The sequence below is a fragment of the Doryrhamphus excisus genome, chromosome 19 (assembly GCF_030265055.1).
Source record: "Doryrhamphus excisus isolate RoL2022-K1 chromosome 19, RoL_Dexc_1.0, whole genome shotgun sequence".
Classification (NCBI taxonomy): Eukaryota; Metazoa; Chordata; class Actinopteri; order Syngnathiformes; family Syngnathidae; genus Doryrhamphus; species Doryrhamphus excisus.
Window position 1 is genome coordinate 7,714,853 of NC_080484.1, and position 26,418 is coordinate 7,741,270.

The window sequence follows — 26,418 nt, forward strand, 5'->3', positions numbered from 1 at the left end:
GTGCACGTAGAGGGAGCGGAGGAGGGGGGGGGGATGTCAAAGCCCTCCCTCCACAGGCGCGCACACTCTGCTGATCCTTCTCTCCTCCATTCAAACATGGCGAAAGTCTTAAAGATTACTCCTCCACCAACACTTCCACCTCCATCGTACTCACCTTCAACCAAACAAGCACCGCCGCCATCATCTTCACCCTCCTCCTCTCCGGCACAGTGATGACCCGGGAGGATGGAGAAGTTGTCGGCGAGCCTGTCGGAGATCTCCTGGAGCCCGTTAGCGCTGCCGTTGGACGCGGTGGTCAGCAAGTTCCGTCTGCCCACTCTGGTCCGCCTGGCCCACGGTAAGATAAGACAAGACACACACGGTTAAAGGCCTGATTTCCACGGCTGTGACAACTTTTACCGTCTTTTGACAACTGTTAACGAACACTTGCTCCTCGGCTAAGGAGAAGAAAGCAGGACAATTCGAGTACTGGATTGTGATTATACAACTTGTAATATGGCGGTACAAGGAAAAGATTAAACTATTTTGGACGGTGAGTTGGAAAAAGTCTAAAAAAAATTCAAGCGAGGTGTTAAAAACTCCGGGTTTTAATTGCACCGGATTACGAGAAATGTTTCCTGTTTCCGGTATGGACCTTCAAAATAAAAATATTAAATGTTAATTGTGAATGACAACTACTTCAATGCTTATCACGGGGCTAGTCAACAAAATTGTCGGGTGGGGCTTCAATATTATTCTTAATTTGTATGTAATATCAATGCATTGCCTCACCAAAGATGTATTATATGACAGGGCCACTACTGAAAAAAGAAGAAAATAACTAACTGAAAAAAAAGACTACTTTTGACTACGACTGAAGTTGTACTTGTAGTTGTAGTTGATACTGACATACTGACAGTTGAACTGCTAGATTTTCTGTATATCAGACCAGCTTGGCTGTTTTTAAGAACCTGCGACCAAAAATATTAGTCAAAGATCCTCTATACATATGCCAGGAGCACTCTGCTATTTTTACCAACCTACTGCACTTGTCACAGGTCCCCTAGAACAGGATGACTGTGCTGTTTTAAGAACCCACCGCTATAAACACTATATGACAAGCGTGCTCTACCGCAAAAGCACTAGTCAAAGATTCTCCATTTGACAGGATCATGTTGTTTTAGAGGCTCTGCTGTTTTGAAGAACCTACTACCAAATATGTTTGTCAAAGATCCTCTATGTACCGTATATATGACAGGAGTACTCTGCTATTCCTAAAAACAGATTGCAAAAAATAACATGCTGATAAAAAAAATCCTCTTTATGACAGGACGTCTGCTGTTTTTATATTAACCCACTGCTAAAATGCTGAACAGAATGCTAGAAGTTGGAGTGCCTTACTGCAAAAATAGTCAAAGATCCTCTATAGAAGCAGTCCCCAACCACCGGGCTAAACACCGACATCGATTTTGAAAATATGGGCAGTTTACATGAAAAGCTACAAATCCCATAGTTTTTGCATGTATGTGTTTGTTGTGAGCGGCAACCTTCTCCCACTTTGTTCGACGGCCCTTTGAACGCACCGTTAGAGGACATACTGCAAAAACCCAAGTGAAAGATCCTCTATATACCAGAACTTAACTTCAGTTTGAGAACCTCACACCAAAACTGTTAGTCAAAGATCCTCTATATACTGTATATTGCTATTTTTAACAGACTCAAAAAACCCCGTTAGTCAAAGATCCTCTATATGACATTGCTCTAGAGGGCCGCCAGTTGAATAGCACTGTTTTACCATATTCTCCATAAAAAGGTCTTAACTATGGCATATACAGTACCTCCCCCAAGACCAGAAAGTGCTTATTTGAAGTTGGAAAGTGTATTTTTTCGATGCCAAACAAGCCTGAGCTCTTATTGTGAAAGGTAGAGCAATATGTTTCCGTTATTAGTTTGGTTCATTCTTCGCATGTCAGCATTTATGTTTGTTATTCTTCCAGTTTTCATCCTTTTCTTTAAAGTATCGAAGTCGTCATCGTGTTTCTTAAATTTGTTTCGCTGGTTGCCAAAGTGAATGTCACCTCCAAGCGGGTGGGGCGGCTTGACTTTGGGGAAGGGTTTGTGGTGGGTGTTCTGTCCAAGTTGTTCTGGTCCGGAGCTGCCCGGAAAGCCACAAAGTGTCTGTTGTGCTGCTAAAGTGCTGCTCAATTCTTTTCATATGTAAATGATGCGATGTGTCGGTGGATGTGCGGAATACTAAGGAACGTGGAGGGAACGCTTAGCGTCGTGGAGAAGAGCGTGCGACCGAAACGTATGCAGATTTGTTTGCTCAGTCAGCCTACACAAATATTACGTACTAGTTCATTAAACACACATAGGCAGATGCACAATTTACTTAAAAAAAAACTTTTTTTGTTGTAATATTGTAATTTCTCATACGGATTGCATTCATTTTCAAATTTGGGCTCCCTCTAGTGGTACTCGGAAACACCAGAGATGTGTTCCTTTAAATAAAAATACAATTATTTTGCAGACTAAATACACATTATTTATCACCAACTTGCTGAAAATGAATTAAAATGAAATGAAACTGGGTTTTCTGGAAATACTTGGTGTAACGTGTGTGAGAGCGTGACTCAAATGAACCACTGTGCTACATGACGGCCCTATTGCAGAGCTCTGTGTGTGTTGTGTGTGTGTGTGTGTAATAGTGGGTTGCCATCAACATTGCAAGCATGGTGAGCCATATACTGATGTCAGTAATTATCTACTGTGTACTCATCCTTTATATAAGTTTTACTGTTTGTATTCCAGCGGCAGTTGTTTCATTGCTGACGTGTGTTTGTGTACACTTTGTGTTTCTAAGGTGAATGCGTTGAGGGTCTATCAGAGGAGGATGTGGTTCTGCTCCATTCCTGTCGTCAGTGGACTACTGTGACGGCTCATAGCTTAGAAGAAGGACACTACGTCATTGGACCCAAGATTGACATCCCCCTACAGTACCAAGGTGAGAACGCACACACACTTCCCTAGGTAGTACATATGGACAAGGTTTAGATCAGTTTGGTGTTGAAGAACTTGCACAGAAACCTGACTTAGATTCCATGAAAACACATCAGTGAATACAAGGCCAAATACTTCTATTTTTAGTGGCCCATTATTTGTCAAAAAATATTGAAATACAAGTTATGTGTAGTATTCTGGCCACTAGGAATCAGTAATGAGCCATGACATTTCATTACAGTGCTGTCACACTGTATGTAGTCAGCCATGGCATATCTGAGGTTCTCCTCCTATTCTATGTGGAAGTGGTAGGTTTTTGGCTTGTTACTTTGTATTTCTTCTCCACTCGGTTTGAAACCCTTACATGTAGGAATAAAGAAGGCTAAATAGTTAGGGCCACACAGTTAGATCAGGAATTGGACAATTCATAGGTATGATTGTGAATGTGAATGATTGTCTTTTTGTGCCCTGTGATTGGCTGGCAACCAGTCCACGATGTATATTGGCTCCAGCGTACCCCCGAAAGCCTAATGAGGATAAGCGGCATAGAAAATGGATGGATGGCTAACTAGTTAGCTCGCTCGCATGCTATGCAGCCGTGTCCGTGCAGTGATCCCTATTAAGGTGACTATAGGGGTGTTATTTCATGTCTACATGGCTCTGATGATGGTAAAAAAAACATACTTAGAAAGTCATAAACAGGTTCTCTAACTACAGAAATATAGAATGTTGAATATGGAATCCTGCTTCATGGAAAATCACTTCAGGAACCAATTAAGCAATTAACAATCAACGTTTTTTAATGCCTTATACCAGGGGTGCTCACACTTTTTCAGCATGCGAGCTACTTTTAAAATGACAGAGTCAAAATGATCTACCCACTACAAAAATGCAAAACATCTATTTATTTTAAAATGTATTGAAGATTATTTGTACGTACAATGTATGTTGATGTACCTTACATAACCAAATGAGCCAATATTGCAAAACACACATAATTAACAATTAACATTTTTTGTAATTACCTCCACATTACTCCACATTTCCCTTCTTTGGTACTGCGATGGTAGAATGGCATATGAGGCAAACGCACTTCGAAAAAGACATTGTGAAAAAAAAAAGTCCACCTCCCATTCCGTATGGAAGTGATATGTTTTTGCCTTTTTACTTGGTCCAGCTCCTTCACTCATTTTAGTGACCATAAACTTTAGCGAGGGCTTTAAAATCTAACGCAATTCGCCGACTAGCTTAGCACTTTGCATCGCTGTTTACGCATGAGCGGTGACCTAAAGGTCAAAATTCAGTTGTCATCTGACTGGTTGTCCTGTATGTCAATCAAGTAACGGGGATGGATGATAGGCTGACATCGTAAGTTCTGCTGCACTTAGAGACGTTGTTTGATTTGATTGGTCACCCGAAGGGCAACATTCAGTTGTCATCTGAATGGCTGCCCTGTATATCAATCAAGTGACGGCATTGATGCTAGGATGATATTTTTTTAATGTCACGCCGCGATCGACCAGTACCACCTCCGCGATCGACCGGTAGATCGCGATCGACTTAATGAGCACCCCTGCCTTATACTGTATTTGTGTTGTAGTACATTTTTATTTTATTTATTGATAAATGTAATTAATTTTTGAAAAAAAAGAGCGAGGGTGCATTATTTGAAGCGAGGAGTGGCGAGGGACGACTACAGTGTTGTACTTACACAACCTGTGTTGTCAAAGCATCTTCTCGCTAGAAAATGTTGAGTGAATGGACATGTGAGACAGCGCCATCTGTAGGATTTTTAGCTGCATGACACTTTCCCCTGCAGATCGCGCCATCAAACCACTTTCTATTTAAGTTGCCATTTAAAAGAAAAATCTACAAAAATATGGGGATGATTTTCAGTGGATAGTAACGCTACACAAATGTCAGCAGAGTACTGATTTGTGTGATACTGCAAAGACACAGACACATAGTCGTAGTTTCCCGCATTCATTGACTGCACGCTGGATGAGTCTACTCAGTGTGACCTCACCGGAGCTCATGTCCACAATCCCATTCTTCCCACTGGCGGCGCAGTCAGTGGTATTATTGGCAGTGTAACTGGAGCTTTATGCCTCCTCTTCATTGCTTCCTCTGCTGATGGAGCGGTGATGTCACCTCACAACACTGACGCCTCCCCGGCTCCTTTTTTTTTGGAAGAATGGAAGAACTTTTAGTGGATGATTGTCCTTTGAGATAAACATTTGACTGCCTTCATTGTGAGGACGAGTCCTAACATGCAGTATCATGTAGACTGCATACACTCACCAAAAATATAAACACAACACTTTTGTTTTTGTTCTCATTTTTCATAAGCTGAACTGTAAAACGTGTACACAGACGACAAATTTGGTCGTCTAAACCTGTGTAAGTGAGCACTTCTGTGGCATATCAAGATGTTGATTAGAGAGTATAACTATTGCACAGCTGTGCCTTAGGCTGGCCACAATAAAAGGCCACTCACCCACTCACGTTCGACAAATCACTGCTTTTTTCTGCTAAAAAAGCAGATAACCTGTGTCCGGCTCATTTGTTATTATATTTATGGCTCTCACTTCATATGAGTTGTTTTGAAGTTCTAGAAATTCTCTAGGTTTTCTCAAACTGATACTCTTCATTCTCATATACTATTCATACCTCTAATACAGTGGTCTCCAGCTTAATTTACTTGGGGGCAACTGGAGCTTGGGTCTGGGTGAGACTGGGCCGCATCAGGTTTTCAAAAAAAAAAAACAACAAAAAAAACGCATTTATTAAAAACAGAAAAATGAATAAACTTTGCTTTGGTTCCGATTTTCTACAAGAAAAGCTCTGATAAAACATTCCACTGTTCTCAAATATCTTACTTTTTATTTTTCTACACAAAATAAGATGAAAAATAAATAAACAAATCAAGACTAAAGAAAATCAATCAATCAGTAATAAATAAATAAATATAATAATAATAAAACGGCAAATAATAAAAACTTAAGAAACCACATATAGTTGGTGGGTAGACAAATTATTTTTTTCAGATTAAAATGAACAAAGCATTATTAGAGCCCTGTAGACATGACAAAACATGACTATAGTCACGTTATAGTCACATTTACAACATATTGCGCAACTGCAGGGTCTTGAGACACATGCTAACTCGCAAACTAGAGAGCTAGCGACCTAAACGGTAGCCTTCAAGTTATTTCCTTTAAACTTAAATAGCCAAAAACTTACCACTTCCACACGGATAGGGAGGATAACTATTAACAGTTATTTAACCTTTAACATGAACATTAATCAAACGTAATAATTTTTTCTGGGTACATGATACCATACAGCATCCATATCAAACTTGCGCGGGGCAGGGGCCTCAAACTAGTGTCCTGCGGGCCACATTTGGCCCGCGGGTCATGTGTTTGAGACCCCTGCTCTAATAGAAACACAAATTGTCTCCAGCCAACAATTATAATGTAAGATGACTTTTGGGCAAACTTCCAAGGTGAACTGCGGGCTGAAGCACAAGCCACTGGCAGTGATGAGCTCATGTCTGTGTGATGACTTCATACAGGAAGTCCAAATATGCTTAGGAGGAGAGTAATATAGGTTACCCCCTGAGGATACACAACAGGATGCTCCCTCTCACTGCCCTCCCTTTTTCATGGGAGATGAATGAATTGTAGAAAACCGAAAAGCTGAATGGCGGATACTATATCCGGACAAAGTAAGCTCAGACTGAGAGTAGAACACCCCTGAACTTGTACAATTTTCAGAAGAAATACACCAATAAAGTTCTCCTAATAATTCAGCGGTGGCCTCTAAAGATTGTACGCTGATGTGGCAACCAGCTGGCCAAACATAAACATTCATTAATTAATTTTCTACCGCTTATCCTCACCAGCTGTCTTCGGGCGAGAGGCGGGGTACACCATGGACCGGTCGCCAGCCAATCACAGGGCACATATAGACAAACAACCATTCACACTCACATTCATACCTATGGACAATTCGGAGTGGCCAATTAACCTAGCATGTTTTGGAATGTGGGAGGAAACCGGAGTACCCGGAGAAAACCCACGCATGCACGGGGAGAACATGCAAACTCCACACAGAGATGGCCGAGGGTGGAATTGAACCCTCATCTCCTAGCTGTGAGGTCTGCGCGCTAACCATTCGACCGCCGTTGTTGTTTGTGTTTAGAATCACTTGTAGTACAGTACTACAACAGAAAACACTTTAAGCCTTTAGTAGCTGTATTTTCAGAATATGCCTTGGGGAGATAAAAACTGGGTCGCAAATGACCCCCGGGCCGCACTTTGGACACCCCTGCCTAGAACCTGAGACTTGGGACTTGTGAGATGACTTTACCCATTGACAGCCAACTGTATGAAGTATGTGTCTTATCAGTATACTATTATGACATTTCATGTGCTCTCTTGAGGTTCTTCAAGTGGCTCACTTCCATCCAGTCCTCCTCCTCATAACATGTTTTGGTTTTGTGGAATCCCCTGTTGTCATTTCATGCTCCGTCCATCACTTTTCACCCTGCGAGGGGGCGTGTGGGAAGTAGTGCTTGTTGGGTTTTTTTCTGTCTTATCCTGGGAGCTGTTTGGATGGAAAGTTGGCTTGGGGGTGGGGGTAGCGGGGAGATGGATGCAGGAGTTTTGGTATTCAGCTCCGAGACTCTCAGACTAAAAAAAAAAAAAATGTTCTCTCTCTCATAAGAAATAGAAAGATCCTTTGGGCATCCTCAGCATTCAATGCACGCTGCATTCAAATGAAGCAAACTAGTTCAGTGTCAATACCTTTTATCTTATTGCTTTATTGGTTACGTTAAGCAAAGAAAAACAAACTAACTCGTCTGCAACGCTGCCTGCTTCCCATCATGGAGTGTGAAAGATTTACAGATGGAGGAGGGGATGAGGAAGTGAGAGAAAGGCAGAGAGTTTGTGTGTGTGTGTGTGTATATGTGTGTGTGTGTGTGTGTCTCCATGGTGATGTGTCTCTGCTCTGCGTGAGAATGGGGGTCCTTTGCTGGTTTCCATGCCAACCCCGTCAGCTGTTGATTGGCTCGAGAGCTGGTGCCAGGTCAGAGGTCAGTGAGGTGTCTTTGTGCTCCTGTCATCCAAAGCAGTGTGTTTTTTGTTAGAAAGAATGTTGGCTGTCTAATGGGGTGGGGTGGCGTGGGGGGGGGGGGGGCAAAACACCCCTCGCACCTCTTATCTCCTCAGCGATAATCTTGTATGCCAATCATACTTCCATGGAGGTCGCCTTAACCTTTCTTTCACCATCCGTGCTTCTCTTGTTGTCGTTGCAGGGAAGTTCAAGTTGTTGGATGAAGACCGAGACATCAGGGATCCAGTCCAGTATTTCTCCAGCGTGGAGGAGGTGGCTGGAGTGTTCCCCGACCGTGTCTTTGTCATGGAAACGGTCACGTTCAGCGTCAAGGTTCATCCCCCCACCCCCGTTGCTTCTCTCTCTCACTTTTAACTACTGGCCTGTATCCACTTTATTTACACTCACTGGCTCAAAGACGAGTTAGTCATGCAAAGTGAGATCCAGTACAAGAACTACGTGGCAAAAGTGTCTGCCTTCCTGCATGCAGTGTACCTCGACTTTCTCATTGAGGTTCATGCATTAAAGGAATGTGACGACATAATGTTCTGAACTTCCATTTCTGTGTGAGCGCATTATTAAGCAGAACGGTGCTACCTTGTGTGGATGTAGCTTTGCTAGAATGAGAATAAAACAACACTGCCTCTGGTGGTCGCAGCCAAGTAGTGCAGATGAATCAAAAATTCCAACCAACTAACTACATTGTGGCGGCACGGTGGTCTAGGGGTTAGCGCACAGACCTCACAGCTAGGAGACCAGCGTTCAATTCCACCCTCTGGCATCTCTGTGTGGAGTTTGCATGTTCTCCCCGTGCATGCGTGGGTTTTCTCCGGGTACTCCGGTTTCCTCCCACATTCCAAAAACATGCTAGGTTAATTGGCGACTCCAAATTGTCCATAGGTATGAATGTGAGTGTGAATGGTTGTTTGTCTATATGTGCCCTGTGATTGGCTGGCGACCAGTCTAGGGTGTACCCCGCCTTACGCCCGAAGACAGCTGGGATAGGCTCCAGCACCCCCGCGACCCTCGTGAGGAAAAAGCGGTAGAAAATGAATGAATGAATGACTACATTGTTCACCATTTACTAATTTAACTGGTCCATCTGGAATGTATTATTTACCAAAAAGTTAAAACAGCAGTTAATAAATATAAAATATCTAATCCTTGCAAAGGATTTAATAAATCCTAATAAGAGAATTAGGTTGGGGAAAGTTATGGGAATAAATTCATAATATCACAAGAAGAAAATTAAAGATTATTTAAGAAGAAAGTTGAAATATTTGTAAAAATGGGAAAAGATGACCAATGACCAAAGTTCATACTAATAACATTTTCACCAATACCACAAAACTGAGATGCAACTACAAACTTTTTAGCATATCTACATGCTTTACAAAATATCATTTCATTTTTCAGCATGTGGCCTCACAAGAAAAAGTTTGGACACCCCTTGGTTACACAGTTCACCGTAATTATATACCTTCTGCCACCTGATGGAAGAGCATTTAATTCATCTGTGAATCAAAATAAATTCTAAATAAATAATACTTTTTTTTAAAAAAACATAAATAGTAGTGATCAGTTTCAACACCTTCAACCCGCACACCATCTCTGCGTCTTCTCCACACCCACACAGCACTTTCTCATTCTCCACCAATCCCATGTGAGGTGCATTAATGGACTTCTACTGTGTCATTGTGTACAATTGTACAGGTGGTTTCAGGGGAGTTCAGCGAGGACAGCGAGCCCTACAGCTTCACTCTGCAGGCAGGAGATGAGCTGTCACTCATGGGGAAGGCCGAGCTCCTATGTGCCACGCCTACTAAGGAAAAGACCGGACTGAGCGCACTCTTGAGACGCCTGGGGAAGACCCCCCGAAGTAAGAAATCCATCCATTCATTCATCATTTTCTACACTCTATGTACTCATTTGGGTGAGAAGAGGGGTACACCCTGGAGTGGTCACCAGCCAATCACAGGGCACATTTAGCGCAGGGGTGTCCAAACCTTTTACAGAGAGGGACACATCCTGAAAAATGCAGCAAAATTGGTGCACAATGAGGTGTTATACTTCAGGAATCACGGCAGCTGACACGTTAAGTTCCACCGTTCCACTGGGACGAGACTGACATTCCGCTATAGAACCAACACTCCCTAGTGTTGAGACAGATGCATCCACATGTCAATATTTGGAAGCCAGAAAAATAAACGACTTTTTTTTTAATTTATTGTGCGATTGATTTATTAACAACACACACAATATTTAAAAATTAGAATTTTATACAAAATATTTTAATTTTTTTTTTTTTACAAAATTTGCATTTTTCTATGCTACAAAAGTGACATTATTTTTCCTCATATTTTTACTTTATTCCTGTAAAATTGCCACTTTCTCTCTCATTCAAGTACATCTTTTTTTTCACTCAATATTTTGACTTTATTCTTGCAAAATTACAGCTGTTTTTCATTTCTGCCATTTTTTTCCTGTAATTTTGGCATTATTACCATTGTATTTTTTATTTTATTCTGGTAACATTACAACTTTTACTTTTTTTACAACGTCATTTTCCAAAAATGACAAATGTTTTTTATATTACGACTTCAAAAAATATAACATCTTTCTGTAATTGTTCAGCTCTGTGCTACTAACAGAACAGAATTATTGGCAGAAATTACTACTTTTTTCTGTAATACTTTGAAAATAAAATGACTACAGATTTTTCCTTCCCCATTTTCCCATTTTTCTTATTATATTTTTACCCCAGGCTACACTGTGGACACCTCTGATTTATAGTCTCCAATAAACCTAACATGACAAGGCATCTTTAAGCTACAGATTGCATCCTATGTTTTTGTTGTGTTGCAGGTAAAACTCCCTGTCTGGTGTGCATGAACCATCGTACCAATCAGAGCGTCAGTCTGCCTTTTGCCTGCCGCGGACGCTTTTGCACACGCTCGCTGTTGGAGCAAGGCATGCTGGGTGGAGAGCATACAGTACGCAGCATCATTGAGAGGGTCCGCCTCCCCGTCAACGTGTCTGTGCCATCACGCCCTCCGCGAAACCCTTACGACCGCCACGCCGTACGAGAAGGCCACCGCTACAAACTGCTCAACATCGTCAGCAAGACAGTGGTACTCTGCATGGTACGCCGCCGACAGGAAGTGTCGCCCTCTCACTTCCTGTTGCTACGCTGCATGCCCCGCTTCAACGCGGCCGAGGCCTCCGTGCACACGGCGGCGCTGGAGAGCCTCCTTTTGCGATACGCGTTCGACACAGACGCCTATTCCCGCGCCGTGAGGGAAACCCGTCCGGAGTTGGAGTGTATGACGGAGGAGTGTGTCAGCCCGCGGCGCTCACGCATGTGTGTGGCGGCGCAGGACTCTTTGGCGCCGGCGCTGCAGCAGCTGACAATGTGCGGATACGGGGGCGGGGTTTCGGACAGCCTATCACAGCGCTGTAGAGACTCTTTTGGGGTCCAGCTGGGGGAGGGGCCAGGCGAGGAACGGGAGTATGTGACTCCGGAGTGGACTGAGGCTGAAATGAGGAACAGTGAGGAAATCCCCTATGAGGAACTTTGGACCAATCAGAACGCAGAGGGCCTAGGAAAGGAACCAAACCTTATTTCCTTCCATTCGTCCTCCTCGCTGGATGGTTCGCTCGCTACCATGGTGACCACAGTGGCTGCTCCGCCTCCTGTACCTCCAAAATCTGATGCTGTGAGTGAATTATTCTTAACGTACTACTTTTTACTACAACCAAAAGTACAATACTGTAGTCTATACTTTTTTTTTTTTACTTACAGCTTCTTTGACAACAGCAATATACTAAAAGTCAACATATGATGATTAGAAAAAAACACTTGTTTGCTTTACTTTTGAAAGAAGAGGTGCTCAAATGTTTTTCACGACTTCAAGAAGAAAAAAAAATCCTTCCTTGTGGACATGGTGACCCCCACTGCTAGCTCAATGAGCCCATATATAAAGTAGGCTTTGCTACACATCCTAAAATAAAGCTTAAAGCTCTGCCAACAAAGTGCAGATATGTCAAATTAAAAACAGCAATAATTAAATAGAAGAAAAAATAACAGTAGAAAAACACCATGTGCAATAAACAGGTTAATGACTTTCTATTTGTCCTTTTTCTACACTACACCATAGATGCTAATTCATTATACTAATAAATGAATGAATGAATAAATTATATTATGAATGGTGTGCCCGAAGTTATGGGATTCTGGCTATATTGCAGTTATATCATGCGAAGAATGTTAGTTAAAAAAAAAAAAAGTTAAATACAAACTACAAGGGCAGGTTTTATCCATAATGTAGTGACGGCGAGGCGTAATATCGCGAGGTTTGAGGTGTTCAATTAAATTCAACCGGCATTACTCACCACCGACAGGGGCTAGTCGTCTTTTCTGCTATAGCTAATGGCTTCTTCTTGTCCCGTGGGAGTTTCCCGTGTAACGCGTATTCAAATGCGGGATGAGTTTTGTTAAACTTCCCCGGTTGTGTTCCACCACGGGTAACTTGTGTTACATTCAGCTGGAACACGTCTTTTTCGGAACTTAAACGAGACATGAACACTGACGCCATTACTCTTTCGTGCTTAACGCCAGTTAGCTCACCTGCTGTTGTGATCACGTGAATTCTTCCTCTTCGTTTATTGGTGGATTACTACCATATCTTTGATGTGTATACCGCCATCTACTGTCTCATGCTGGATATTATGGGAAAATTTTCGTAGTGTGACTTTATTATGACAAAAATTAAATAGTTTTTACTTACGCATAGGCACAACCATCATACAAGCAATCCATCAAATCTTTATTCATATGAGGAAGAACAAAGTAGACCTTTTAGATCAGTGCTGTATGTAAGGTTCAAATTAAAGGGCTTGTTTGGTTTAAAGGCAGCTTAAAGCGGAACCAACATGGTGTGTGGGAGCTGAATTATAGCCTGACACACATAGTGTTCCTCATTCCTGATATTTAGTCTGCCATACTTTCTGTGTGTGTAAAGAGCCTTGTGAAGGATTTCGTGGAAAGTGTAAAGGTCACCCAAGTTTGACATTTACCAAACAGAACACACACGCCTTTTTGTGTCAGTGTGGCTCTCATTTCCATGCGTGTATGTGTAGGTGCGAGAGGAGTGTCGCTATTTGATCGCTCCTCCAGTGCCTCCTCGCTGCTCCAAACTGGGTTCCATCTCCAGTCCGGCTCCCAGTCCTCCCGTCCCCCCACGTTTTCCCAAGACTTCCACCTCCCCCAGGCCCAACCTCTCCTTCTACTCCTCAGGACTACAGGACAGGTACACTCACCTGCTTGACCTGCTTGTTTGAAACCCACGTTGAAAAACGTACAAACTTCACAACCAAAATAGTAACATTTGTGTATGTAATATCTTCTGTATATTACATAGAACAGAGGTGTCCAAAGTGCGGCTCGGGGGCCATTTCAGCCTGCAACTGTTAAAGTGAAACAGTTAAAGAAGAAAATGAAAAAAAGAAACATGAGGTGGCGGCACGGCGGTCTAGTGGTTAGCGCGCAGACCTCACAGCTAGGAGACCAGGGTTCAATTCCACCCTCGGCCATCTCTGTGTGGAGTTTACATGTTCTCCCCGTGCATGCGTGGGTTTTCTCCGGGTACTCCGGTTTCCTCCCACATTCCAAAAACATGCTAGGTTAATTGGCGACTCCAAATTGTCCATAGGTATGAATGTGAGTGTGAATGGTTGTTTGTCTATATGTGCCCTGTGATTGGCTGGCGACCAGTCCAGGGTGTACCCCGCCTCTCACCCGAAGACAGCTGGGATAGGCTCCAGCACCCCGTGAGGAAAAGCGGTAGAAAATGAATGAATGAAATATGAGGGGAATAAAGTCATAACATTAAGAGAAAAAAATTGTATAAAGTTAAAATATTACAAAAATAATTTTAATATATAATACAATACAGATTTTAATTGAATAAGAATATATATATATCAATATGTATGATGATGCATTTATAATTTTAGTAGTATTTAAATTTTCTGTGCATATTATATTTTTGTCATGAAAAAAACTTTTTTTTGCACAATCAAAAACCTCCAAAAAAAGCGTCATGTGTCATTTTTCCAGTAATTCTTATTTTGAGTCATGCTGACTAATGCTAGATGCTAATGTGCTAATTCTGTTCCTAGCTGCTCACCTTCTCCAGACACTTCCCTCTACTGCTATCCATGTTCCTGGGCTGATTGCCCCGCCCCCAACCCTACCAGTCCCGATCCAGTCTCAGCCATCCCCGCGGACGCCCCAGCAATCTCTCAGACAGCACAAGCCACCTGGGCCGAACCGTGGGTGGACTCCTTCACCACTGGACCTCGACTGAGACCACCCCCCCCACAGAGTCGCTTTGCACCTTTTGGTGCTTTGAACCCTTTCAATCGTCTGTCCCCTTGCCCGTCGCCCGAGCCTGCGGACGATCCAGATTCCTCTAGGGGTGCAGAGGGGGGCGGGATCGAAGGTGTGGCCGCACCCGCCGACCCCACCTGGCGCCCCCCCTCTGACCTGTCTGCACTGTCGCTGGAGGAGGTGTCGGCGTGTCTACGTTTCATCGGCCTCTCGGAGGCTGCGGTGTCTGTGTTCCAGAGAGAGCGAATTGACGGCCGCCTCCTGGTTCAGCTGACTGAGGACATCCTGTCACATGACTTTCATCTGAGCCGACTCCACGTCACCAAGATCACACAGTTCATACAAGGATGGAGACCCAAGATCTAACAGAATTCTCCGTCCGCCAATCAATGGACTTCAGTGTCTCTAGCTCCGCCTTAATGTGGTACAGTCCAGATCACTTTCACAACTTTTTACAATGAAAACACATAAAACTAGCATAGAGCTGAACCAAACTGCACGACAGGGCTAGAACCTATTAGCCATCTCAAATGTGCCTTCCACGGTGTCCGAGTGAGACTTGAATGCCTCTGACGCCTCATTGGCTGTTGCATCCATACTTCTTCCTGTCCCAAACCCAAACTGGGATTGGTTTCCAACAATTGGCATTCTAAGGATGCCAAATCAGGGCTTTGTCGCAGATTCAGTTATGCTACTATACAGCCTAAAGACCACCCACACTGGGGGGAAAAAATTCATCGTCCTGACACTTTTTTAAATCAGGTACATTGCAATAAAAAAAAAAAAAGTTATTTCATGACTCGCCATAATCCTGTGTTCTAACCTGCTCAACATTTGAGGCCCTTGGTGTTGCTGAGTGACAGGAAGAAAAGCTCTCACTCTCAATCAGGGAGAATTCATTTGGCGCCACCTGTTGAATTCCATGTATAATTCTCTTGACCACAGCTCAGTTGACACTGTTGTCAAATGTTACGCAATGTTGACCCCACTAGAGGCACTAGAAGTGGCAGAAACCTCAAAAAGATATTGTGATGATATAAAAGAAAGATTAAACCCCAGCTGTCATACATAATAAATCAATCCAAGTACAGCATGTTTGTTATAAGAGTGACATTTTTAACATTCCCTTAACACAATTTGTTCTCTTTTGTAGTCCTTGTTTGTGGCCAAGCTTTCTTGGGATTTTTGACTGCCTCAAAAAATAGAGTTTCTAAAATGTACCTCAGAACACTTTGGTTGAAATGCTTGATTTAGCCATGCAGAAATAATAAATTAAATCATGCTTGAATTTATTTGTTGACACTTCTTTCACTTCATCATTGAACACTGTGATCCAACAGTTTAACATGGCTTTAAAAAAAAAACTATTAACATCGTAAGGCCTGTTACATGATGCAAACTTCAAAAATGATGACATAATCGATGATAGTACATACTGAGGCAACAGTGTTTCACAATCACTACATTCTTGATGACTTACATTCGGTTGGTATTTGCATGCTGTTATTGTGTACGACTAACAAATCACATCCACCATGTTGATGTAACACTTTGACATAAGTTAGTAAAGAGTATGACGCGGCCCTCCCAAGGCGAAGCCAACATCTGTTCTATCAAAAGGCAAAATGAATTGATTTTCAATTTCTAGAGTCAGCAAGTAAACAACTTGGGGTGAGCAGAAGATTCCACTAAGTATGCTGTAGATATTTAGGATTACAGTTATTATCATTTAGCATTACTCCTTACACCACATTGCACAGGCCACGGAACTACTGCACGGACACGAGACGGCCGCTGCTTTAAACATGGCAGACAACTGAGTTAGAACGAATAAATCAGAAGCTAAGTGTCTAAAAGAGTATTAAAAAATTACCACTTCCACATGAAATGGGAGGAGAACTTTTTTCCCTGCCAAAAAATGACCACTTCCAAACAAAACGCCATGGCTGACTCCATGCAGCGGTAAGGTAATGTCTCGCCCAGTGACCAGAATGCTACATAGCACATGTCTTTCAGTATATCAATTTGACAGAATAGGCCACAGTGAACAATAAGTCAGAGGTCGCTTGCTAAATTCATTTTTGGGGATAAAAAAGCACGATACAATGAAAGTGTGATGTAGCGAGGGAGGACTGTACAGTATCAGTACAGTACATGTATCAAATATTCTGACTTGAGAAAAAATGGTAAGTGATCAATGTCGAAGAGGTTTCTTTTTGGCCAAATGATTTAAAGAAGACGGATCACTTGTGGAACTTCTTGCTGGAATCTTTAGCGTGGTCCAGTAAGAGCTGGCATGGCGTAAACTGGTTTCCATACACTTCCTCAAAACGCCTCATGGTACTGACGAGACGCTCTGCACCAAACGCGTCCACAAACCTGAAAGGACCTTCATGCAAAAGAATGAACCAAATTAGTGATTCACGGGTAAGTCAACCGGCCTCTTGTTTTCTCAGGCAAGCTCCACTGGTTTTCATTCATTATTTTCTTTCAGGGTCTGCGACATACCTCCCAGGCAGGGGGGGAAGCCGAGTCCAAACACAGCGCCAATGTCTCCCTCTATTGGATTCATCAGGATTCCCTCCTGGAGACACAACACGGCCTCGTTGACAAAGCGAGACACTAGTCTGTACTGGATGTCGGAGTCGGATGATCTGCAACAAAAAGGGACAGACAACGTGACTTGCAGAGCGTGTTGCGAGTGACACAATACAGATAAATACGCCACAGGATGTCCTCTTACACTGTGGGGGGGGCAGAGAGTCTGTACTTCTTGAGGATGGCTTCAGCATCGGGATTGACGCGCTTGTCTTTTGTGGCTTTGCCATAGATAAAACAGCCTTTTCCTGATTTGCGACCTTCACAAGAAAATAATTGGAAGCAATACAAACAGTAGTAATTCTTTTTCTTCAGAAATTGCAATGTAAAATGAAATCGAATTACAATGTGTGCCAAAAACATGAATCAAATCCTTGTATATAATATAGCGGTATGTATCAAGTAGCATGTTTTCTTCATTTAGTTGGAAGCTGCTAAAGAATATGTAATGTGCTGTCACCTACAGGACTCTAATGGAACAGTATCACCTTAAATTTAAGGGTCCCATAATGACATAATTTCTGGCAAATTTTATCAAATATTATTCATATTTTCACAGTCAAAGAAAACCTGTTTACAACATTCTAAATCCAGTTTTTAACATTAGAGCCCTCTAGACATGAAACAAGTCACCTTTACTCGTGTGTTACCTAATATGCTAGACATAATACGAGAAAATAAGATATTTATACATAAATAAAAGTCATATTTGTGTGTATAGCAAGGGGAAATGAGTGGGTGGCAGACAGTGGAAGCGACTTCAAGGGTTCAGAGTTGATTTCCAGCTTTGCAGCCGCATCAGTGACTTGTGTTATTATGATTATGATTATGTTATTATTGTGCCTGTTGTGAGGTCATTCAAACCTGCAATAAAAGCTTCTTGTTTTGGCAATCCAGTCTGGAGATGGTGTGTCTTGCTGAACATTACAGTGGCATTACTGACATCTAGTGGCCAGTGTAGAATACTACATATCCCAATTTTAGTTCATTTAGCAATTTAGTTACTTCAAAATCCTTAATTTAGTTCTGAAAATATGTAACATTCGGTTACACTCTAGAAAAACAAAATGATAACGTTTATATATGTGTATATATATATGTGTGTGTGTATACATGTATATATATATATATATATATATATATATATATATATATATATATATATATATATATATATATATGTGTGTGTATATATATATATATATATGTGTGTGTGTGTATATATATATGTGCATATATATACATATACACACACACATATATACACACACATATATATATATATATAAACACACACACACACACATATATACATATACAGTGAAGAAAATAAGTATTTGAACACCCTGCTATTTTGCTATTTCTCCCACTTAGAAATCATGGAGGGGTCTGAAATTTTCATCGTAGGTGCATGTCCACTGTGAGAGAGATAAACTAAAAAGAAAAATCCAGAAATCACAATGCATGATTTTTTAACAATTTATTTGTGTGATACAGCTGCAAATAAGTATTTGAACACCTGAGAAAATGAATGTTAATATTTGGTACAGTAGCCTTTGTTTGCTATTACAGAGGTCAAACGTTTCCTGTAGTTTTTCACCAGGTTTGCACACACTGCAGGAGGGATCTTGGCCCACTCCTCCACACAGATCTTCTCTAGATCAGTCAGGTTTCTGGGCTGTCGCTGAGAAACACGGAGTTTGAGCTCCCTCCAAAGATATTCGATTGGGTTCAGGTCTGGAGACTGGCTGGGCCATGCTAGAACCTTGATATGCTTCTTACGGAGCCACTCCTTGGTTTTCCTGGCTGTGTGCTTCGGGTCGTTGTCGTGTTGGAAGACCCAGCCACGACCCATCTTCAATGCTCTGACAGAGGGAAGGAGGTTGTTCCCCAAAATCTCACAATACACGGCCCCAGTCATCCTCTCTTTAATGCAGTGCACTCGTCCTGTCCCATGTGCAGAAAAACACCCCCAAAGCATGATGCTACCACCCCCATGCTTCACAGTAGGGATGGTGTTCTTCGGATTGTACTCTTCATTCTTCTTCCTCCAAACACGCTTATTGGAATTATGACCAAAAAGTTCTATTTTGGTCTCATCTGACCATAAAACTTTCTCCCATGACTCCTCTGTATCATCCAAATGGTCATATGCAAACTTAAGACGGGCCTTGACATGTGCTGGTTTAAGCAGGGGAACCTTTCGTGCCATGCATGATTTCACATCATGACGTCTTAGTGTATTACCTACAGTAACCTTGGAAACGGTGGTCCCAGCTCTTTTCAGGTCATTGACCAAGTCCTGTCGTGTAGTTCTGGGCTGATTCCTCACCTTTCTTAGAATCATTGAGACCCCACGAGGTGATATCTTGCATGGGGCTCCACTCCGATTGAGATTGACCGTCATGTTTAGCTTCTTCCATTTTCTAATGATAGCTCCAACAGTGGACCTTTTTTCACCAAGCTGCTTGGTAATTGCTCCGTAGCCCTTTCCAGCCTTGTGGAGGTGTACAATTTTGTCTCTGGTGTCTTTGGACAGCTCTTTGGTCTTCGCCATGTTACAAGTTAAAGTCTTACTGATTGTATGGGGTGGACAGGTGTCTTTATGCAGCTAACGACCTCAAACAGGTGCATCTGATTCAGGATGATACATGGAGTGCAGGTGGACTTCTAATGGGCAGACTAACAGGTCTTTCAGGGTCAGAATTCTAGATGATACACAGGTGTTCAAATACTTATTTGCAGCTGTATCACACAAATAAATTGTTAAAAAATCATGCATTGTGATTTCTGGATTTTTCTTTTTAGTTTATCTCTCTCACAGTGGACATGCACCTACGATGAAAATTTCAGACCCCTCCATGATTTCTAAGTGGGAGAAATAGCAAAATAGCAGGGTGTTCAAATACTTATTTTCTTCACTGTATATAAATATACATACATACATATATATACATACATACATACATACATATATATATATATATATATATATATATATATATATATATATATATATATGGGTCTGGGCTTTGTTTTCAGATGTGTAGTGAAGCTGTTCTATCTAGGGGCGGGTCAGAAGTGGGGTCACCTCTACGAGGTTTTTCCTCCACGTTGTCACGATCGACTGCAAAAGCGAGCGTTTGAGCACCTCTTCGCTCAAAAGTGGAGTAAACAAGCGAGGCATATTTCTCATATGTCATGATTATACACAATTTTGCATAATAGGAGACTTTTAAGACTTCATTTGGATGATGTTCCCTCATTCCATACCTTTGAAGCCTTTCTCTACCATGGTCTTCAGAACGTCCACATTCCCACCTCCAAAGCGAGAACCAAAAGCATTCCCCAGATCCTGCAATCAAATGCACATTCTGTCTTATTGTCTTAGTTATTAACAGGGTTAATGCATGCGACGCCTGTGATGCAGATAACATTACCTCGGCCACATGAGCTGCCACATCAATGCCGACTTCATCAGCAAGTGTTGCCGCGCCAACGGGAAAACCAAAGCTGGTTGTCAAGCTGTCAAGCTTCTTTGGACCGACACCTTCCTGAGTTAGATGAGCAAAAAGGTCACGGTTGAGAGGCTCCAGGTTTGAAAAGTCTTAACATGGACCAGATCTGTATGAAGTCTTTAGTCACCTGAAGCACCCTGACAGCTTCTGCCAGCATGGGAGCCAAGCAGCGAGTGGTGTAAAACCCAGGGCCATCCTGTAAGGAGGACAGTGTACGTTACTGCTTGGTGAAAATGTACATTAACGCTCAAAAGTTTGGGATCAATTGGAAATGTTTTTGGCCAGTCTGAGATATCACTGTTCACTGTTGATACTGACACTGATGTTTGGCGGCTACTATTTAGTGCAGCTGCCAGGTACACACTCAGCTATTTGTCTTCTTGCACAGTTGTGCATCGTTTTTGTATCCTTGTTAGACCCAGTTTGTGCAGCTCTCTGAATGGAGTAGTTAACAGCATGGTAAGAGATTTCTTTTAGATGTGTTTTCTAATAATCTATTAGCCTTATATAATGATGAACTTGGATTAGCATCCATACCAGGAGATTAATGCAGAGGATTGACAGTTGTTGATAGTAGGCCTCTATGTAGAAAATGTAGATCCTTCTTTGAAAATCATCTGATTCATTTTCATTGTTTGTGAAATGGATAAAAATGTTTGTAAAATGCATGAAAATGTTTTTCAATTTGCAAGTGATCCCAAACTTTTGAGCTTTAGTGTAGCTAATATTAGGGGGGGGATTGCCCTTACTCCAACAACGATGACAATCTTGCCCTGTTTGAGGCCCACGCTGACAGCCGAGGCCAGTGTGTCTTTGGATGTCTTATCGGTGGTGATGATCTCCAGCAGCTGCATCTTGTCCACCGGTGAGAAGTAGTGCATGCCGATCACCTGTACATTCCGTAATTACATTTAGCATTACACACATGGTATACCCCCGATTATCACATACTACAGTATTAATTGTCCCTGTACCCTAGAAAGCGCCCATGAATGATACGGGAAAAGGCCGAAATGATACTCTGTCAAAGCCCAGGGCAGTGATACTGATAAAATATAGAGTTTAACCATGTCCAGTATCAGCCCCCGTAGCTGTCCACTCAGAGCGCGCTGCTCTGGTATCGTGCCCGTGAAACAACCAATCAGAGAACAGCACACGAGTGCTTAGTGCCTAGTGCTTCTCCAGTTACCAAAAAACCCAAACTTGATTAATGGAACTTTAATTGTCAGACATTGACAAGATAAGACTGTTGATAAAATATTATTGTTGAAATATTTTTGCAATTGTTGTGTTTACACTGTTTAGATATAATACATGTAATAAACTGAACATTTTCTGGAAACAAAATGGTCTTTTGATTAAATAGTACGTGATAATAAGCTCATGATTAAATAGTATGTGATAATAAGATCATCACATGGTTTGTCTGGTATCAGGCCCAGTATCATGCCCCACCTTTGGTCTCGGGCTGATACTGACACTTGGGGGCATGATAGCTAGCCTGATACCAGACAAACCATGTGATAACCTATAAATAGAAGATGTTTCAATGGTACTGCCAATGATTCATTTTGTCAACATATTCAGGGTCATCGGTGAGTTAATGCTGACCTTTTCAGGCCGTTTGCTTGCAACAGCTATATCCTTAATGGGTAGCGCTGAAGTGTTGGAGGCGAACACGCAGTGAGAAGGGATCACCTGAACAAAGACAGACTTGTGTAAAACAAGCGGGGAGTAATTGGACATTTTGGATTGAACCGACGTGTTCAGATCGCACTCACAGCCTCCACCTCCTTGAGGACTTTGTGTTTAATACTGATGTCCTCAAACACGGCTTCTATCACCATGTCGGCGGATGAGAAGCCCGTGTAGTCCAGCTGCGTGGAGAGGTTGGACATTGTGGCGTCCCGCTCAAATGACGACAGCGCTCTCTTCTTCACCTTGGTGTTCAGACTGGGAATATAATCCTAGTGAGATTGAAGTTCTTCCTTTTAAGATTTGCTCTTTTCGTGGTAGATACCCTTTGTAGACCTGCTCTTCTCCTCTGCTGATGCCATCGACTGCGTTGTCCTTCAATATGGTGTTGAGTCCTTTGTCTACGGATACCTGAGCGATGCCTGCTCCCATTAGACCTGCACCCAGGATTGCAAGAGTCCTGGCAGACAGAACATGTGCAAATAAGCACACTTTTGGACACTTCAGCAGGCACTACAAAACCTAAAATGGCTACAAGATAGAAACACTGCAGTGTAACATGATTGATCTTAATAGAAGTCATCCTTGAATATAAGACGACTTTTTTTAAAGACAAATTCTGAGAATATGAATTTATAAATATTTTATTTGAGTGCGTCTGTCGCTGTCTTATTTCTGAGTCAATAGCGTACCTGTAGCTTTGTTTGATACATGAACTTTCAGGTGATGTGTAAAGCTCTTACTTGACTTCCTTCTTTGGCGTGCCAAATCGGTTCTTCTTACAAGTAACCTGACCATGATACAGGCCAATCAGGGCTTTGGACTCTGATGTCACTGCCAGCTTCCCAAAGTTCTACAAGACAGGCAAAAGTATGCAAGAGCAGAACAGATGTAGTTAGTGTGTGCATTGTGAATATAATCCTAGGAGATCCTCCTTTATGGTCTACCTGCAACCATCCGACTCCTCTCCGGTGAAATCCTCTTCACGTCTTTTTGATACATTTCTAAATAGGACTGGCTGTTCTGGGCCTAGCCTGCTTAGAGGCGTCCCATGATGCATTCTCAGCTCCCTTCTCCTATCCCTCTAACTTTTTGTTTTCCCTGCTGTAATATTTGACTTTCTTTGCCTCTACCACCAACACCATGATTAAAATTCTTATCACACATCTCTTGTTTCACTCTGAACCCAGTAGGTCTGAAACAAGGGAGGACAAACGTACCTCAGATTCGGCCAGATAGCCCGCTTCTTTTCCTTCCTCCACTCCAGTCTTCACTGACTACTCAATTGAAGAGCAACACACACACACACACACACACACATATATGCGGTGAGTAAGTCCTGTGCTTTACTTCTGTTTTTTTCTTATATTCTACATGCAGTACCTCAATGATTTTGACAGGAGCAGGGTAGAGTCCTTTGGTTTGTTTCTGGACCTTCTCAGTAACGGTGTTGTAGATCTTCTTCTTGACTGGACCCAGACCCATCACTGTGTCCTGGAGCTCTGCACACATACAAACACAATGTCAGGGTGAAAATGAGAATGTCTGATGATTAATGTGGCTCCACTCTTACTCTGCATGAGACTTTTCTGCTTGGCAAGAGGAACAGTCTTGTTGGCTATTCCCTTAGCCACGCCCACTGCTACTTCCTCCAGGTATTCAATTGTTCTTTCCTCTGCAGGCTTCACTCCGGGACCTGGAGTGATTGGACACAGAACCATACTGGATTAAGGCAATAGTACCTCTCGTAGAATATACAGAAAATTGGGAAAACTACATGGGGCCAAGTAAGGAGCCATAAGGAGGCTCCTCTGTGACATCACAAAGGAACAGCTTTGCAACACCCTCTGAAACCGAGCGTTTTGAGCCTCATTATCTAAGATTCTATCAACCAGTCTAACTACATTTTTCTGGTCATAAAAGTGGTAAAAACACAATAGGTAGTTTCAATACTAACATTTTTTAAAAAAGGAAAAATGTTAGCAAAGTTGGAAATGTGTGACTCTCTTATGTCTCACCCTGATACTGCATGTTCTTTGTTTTTAAAATAAAAAGGACATGGAGGGAATAATGGTATGATGTAAAAATGCAATCTATATTTACATGTTCTGTAACATGCATGGTATACCCAATATTACAATGAATGTTGGAAAAATAGTTGGGTTTTTTGTAATATGGGTTTAATATTGCTGTTTATGTAAATATAGAATACACAAAATGAAATAGTATGATAATACCATGCAGAGCACATACCCAGAGGGTCCACAAGCTGGTGCACTAGCCCCATCTTCTTAGCTTTATCAGCCCGGATGTTTCTGCCTGTCAGCATCATGTCAAACGCTCCAGGGAGACCCACCTTTACACACAGACACACACACACAACAATAAGATTGCATATGTTGTCAACTAATATGCCCCTTAGTGAGAAGTTTGACCTTAAAATCCTCCAGTGAAATTCAGTAGCCAATAGCGCAAGAATGTGACAGTGCCTAGTAGCCTACTGATTAACATGAGTGTGTGTATGCATACCATTTGGGGTAGTCTCTGGGTGCCACCCGCTCCAGGCAGCAGACCAAGCATGACCTCTGGTGTGCCCAGAACTGTTTTTCGACTTTTGGTAGCGATTCGATACTGGCAGGCTATGGCAAACTAACAGAAAAGTCACAAAAGATTGATTTAGTAAGCAGCCATTTCCCATTAGTTGTGGATCATTTTGAAACACGCACCTCAAGGCCTCCACCTAAACAGGAGCCATTGATGGCAGCCACAATAGGGATGGGAGACTTCTCAATCCTCTCAAACATTTTCTGACCTTCCTGGGAGAGGCGGGTAACCTCCTCACTGCTCTTGCAGGCCTGGATCATACTGGGGAGACAGCGGGAATGCTTAAGTTGTATAATTATTGGAAAATGCCACATGCGGTGTGACCTCACGCAAGACAAACAACCAAACGAGACACAAGTAGAGAAGTGCGACATCACATCTTACTTGATATCCGCTCCAGCGATAAAGCAGCCAGGTTTGCTGGAAATAAGAACGGCACTTTTTACAGCTCCGTTGGACCAAATCTCACCCATCACTTCTGTCAACTCAGACTGCATCTGCACAGACAGTGTGTTCACCTGCGCACACACATGAATAATCATGTCATACATGTCACCGACAGCCGGGCAAGACTGTCACAAATCCTTTGGCATGTGTCTCTGTCGTGAACACAAACTCACCTTGGATGCTGGATCATTGAGTCGGATAACCGCAACATCATCCTTGAGCTCGTAGCTGACGTGTGTTCGAGCTGAACGGGGAAAAGAAAACAGCCAGATCAGAGATTGTCAGACTTATGGCGACAGTGTGACATTGTTAGTATGCAGGATGTAAGCATAAATATCACAAATGTTCTGTAACTCTGTCCTTGCACAATGACACTGGTTCTGAAACATGGTATTAATGTTCAAATCAATACAAAGCAAAGGAATGGCCAATGAATTCAAGTTGATTGGTACCTGCCAGTGATGAAGACACCGAAATACATCGTCTTGCATGGCCTAAAAAACAAGAGACAGCTTTGTGACCTCTGACACTCAGTGGTGAAATTTACTTTAATTTTGTCATGTGACTTAATTGTATTAATAAAACTCCAGTGTCAGAAACGTACTGTATTTCAAAGAGTTTTAGCACATCTTTAGCGCCACCTAGCGTAATCACTGCTGCTACGATATAGGCGAAAGTTCACCTGGAGTATATCAATGGAAACTGAAGATTCATTCATTCATTTTCTACCGCTTGATTTAACTAAAAATAGTCTTCACTCACACTACACAGTAACATGTATATTTGTGTCACGTACCTGGCAATAAGAGATATTTCCTAGTTGCAAACCGAGAGAAAACCCCGGCAGAAAGAGTAGCAGCCATGTCTAACTGACACTGGAGACCAAGAAAAGGACAGTCAAACTCAAGGGGGCGCAATAGATTTCAGAAATTGAATGACGGAAGGCCCTTTAAAGTATACTAAAATACCGCCAGAGAAAAAAAAAGTCAAATGACAAAATGGTGAAATTTGCTTGTATATGAAAATTACTTTATGACGTTTACATTACTAAATACGAGTTCCAAA

General features: G+C 42.1%; 3 protein-coding genes across 6 annotated transcripts in view; 1 reads left to right on the top strand and 2 right to left on the bottom strand.

Annotated features, from left to right (window-relative positions):
- Nucleotides 1-12,718, bottom strand: part of LOC131107473 (nesprin-2) — an 81,673-nt gene extending 68,955 nt beyond the window's left edge. For 3 of the 4 annotated variants that reach the window (XM_058057558.1, XM_058057557.1, XM_058057555.1), the window contains exons 1-2: nucleotides 12,493-12,718; nucleotides 155-327 (exon numbers count right to left, since the gene is read on the bottom strand). The gene's annotated coding sequence lies outside the window, so the exon portion shown is untranslated. Of the gene's footprint in view, nucleotides 1-154; nucleotides 378-12,492 lie in introns of those variants that run through there. The other variant, XM_058057556.1, reaches the window with a different exon arrangement.
- gareml (GRB2 associated, regulator of MAPK1-like) lies at nucleotides 1-15,767 on the top strand. The gene is made up of 7 exons (XM_058057561.1): nucleotides 1-337; nucleotides 2,843-2,983; nucleotides 8,303-8,433; nucleotides 9,814-9,979; nucleotides 10,966-11,816; nucleotides 13,240-13,409; nucleotides 14,281-15,767. Exons 1-7 carry the CDS (start codon nucleotides 226-228, stop codon nucleotides 14,855-14,857), a joined length of 2,148 nt encoding a protein of 715 aa, XP_057913544.1. The 5' UTR covers nucleotides 1-225; the 3' UTR covers nucleotides 14,858-15,767.
- hadhaa (hydroxyacyl-CoA dehydrogenase trifunctional multienzyme complex subunit alpha a) lies at nucleotides 15,764-26,228 on the bottom strand. Its single transcript, XM_058057560.1, has 21 exons — nucleotides 26,150-26,228; nucleotides 25,806-25,847; nucleotides 25,527-25,597; nucleotides 25,291-25,424; nucleotides 25,029-25,167; nucleotides 24,832-24,951; nucleotides 24,556-24,658; nucleotides 23,876-23,998; nucleotides 23,686-23,804; nucleotides 23,523-23,579; nucleotides 23,046-23,155; nucleotides 22,628-22,762; nucleotides 22,389-22,560; nucleotides 22,219-22,305; nucleotides 21,357-21,497; nucleotides 20,735-20,803; nucleotides 20,530-20,643; nucleotides 20,363-20,444; nucleotides 17,235-17,349; nucleotides 17,000-17,145; nucleotides 15,764-16,880 (listed from the first exon to the last, which is right to left on the bottom strand). Exons 1-21 carry the CDS (start codon nucleotides 26,214-26,216, stop codon nucleotides 16,735-16,737), a joined length of 2,292 nt encoding a protein of 763 aa, XP_057913543.1. The 5' UTR covers nucleotides 26,217-26,228; the 3' UTR covers nucleotides 15,764-16,734.
- Between the last annotated feature and the right edge of the window lie 190 nt (nucleotides 26,229-26,418).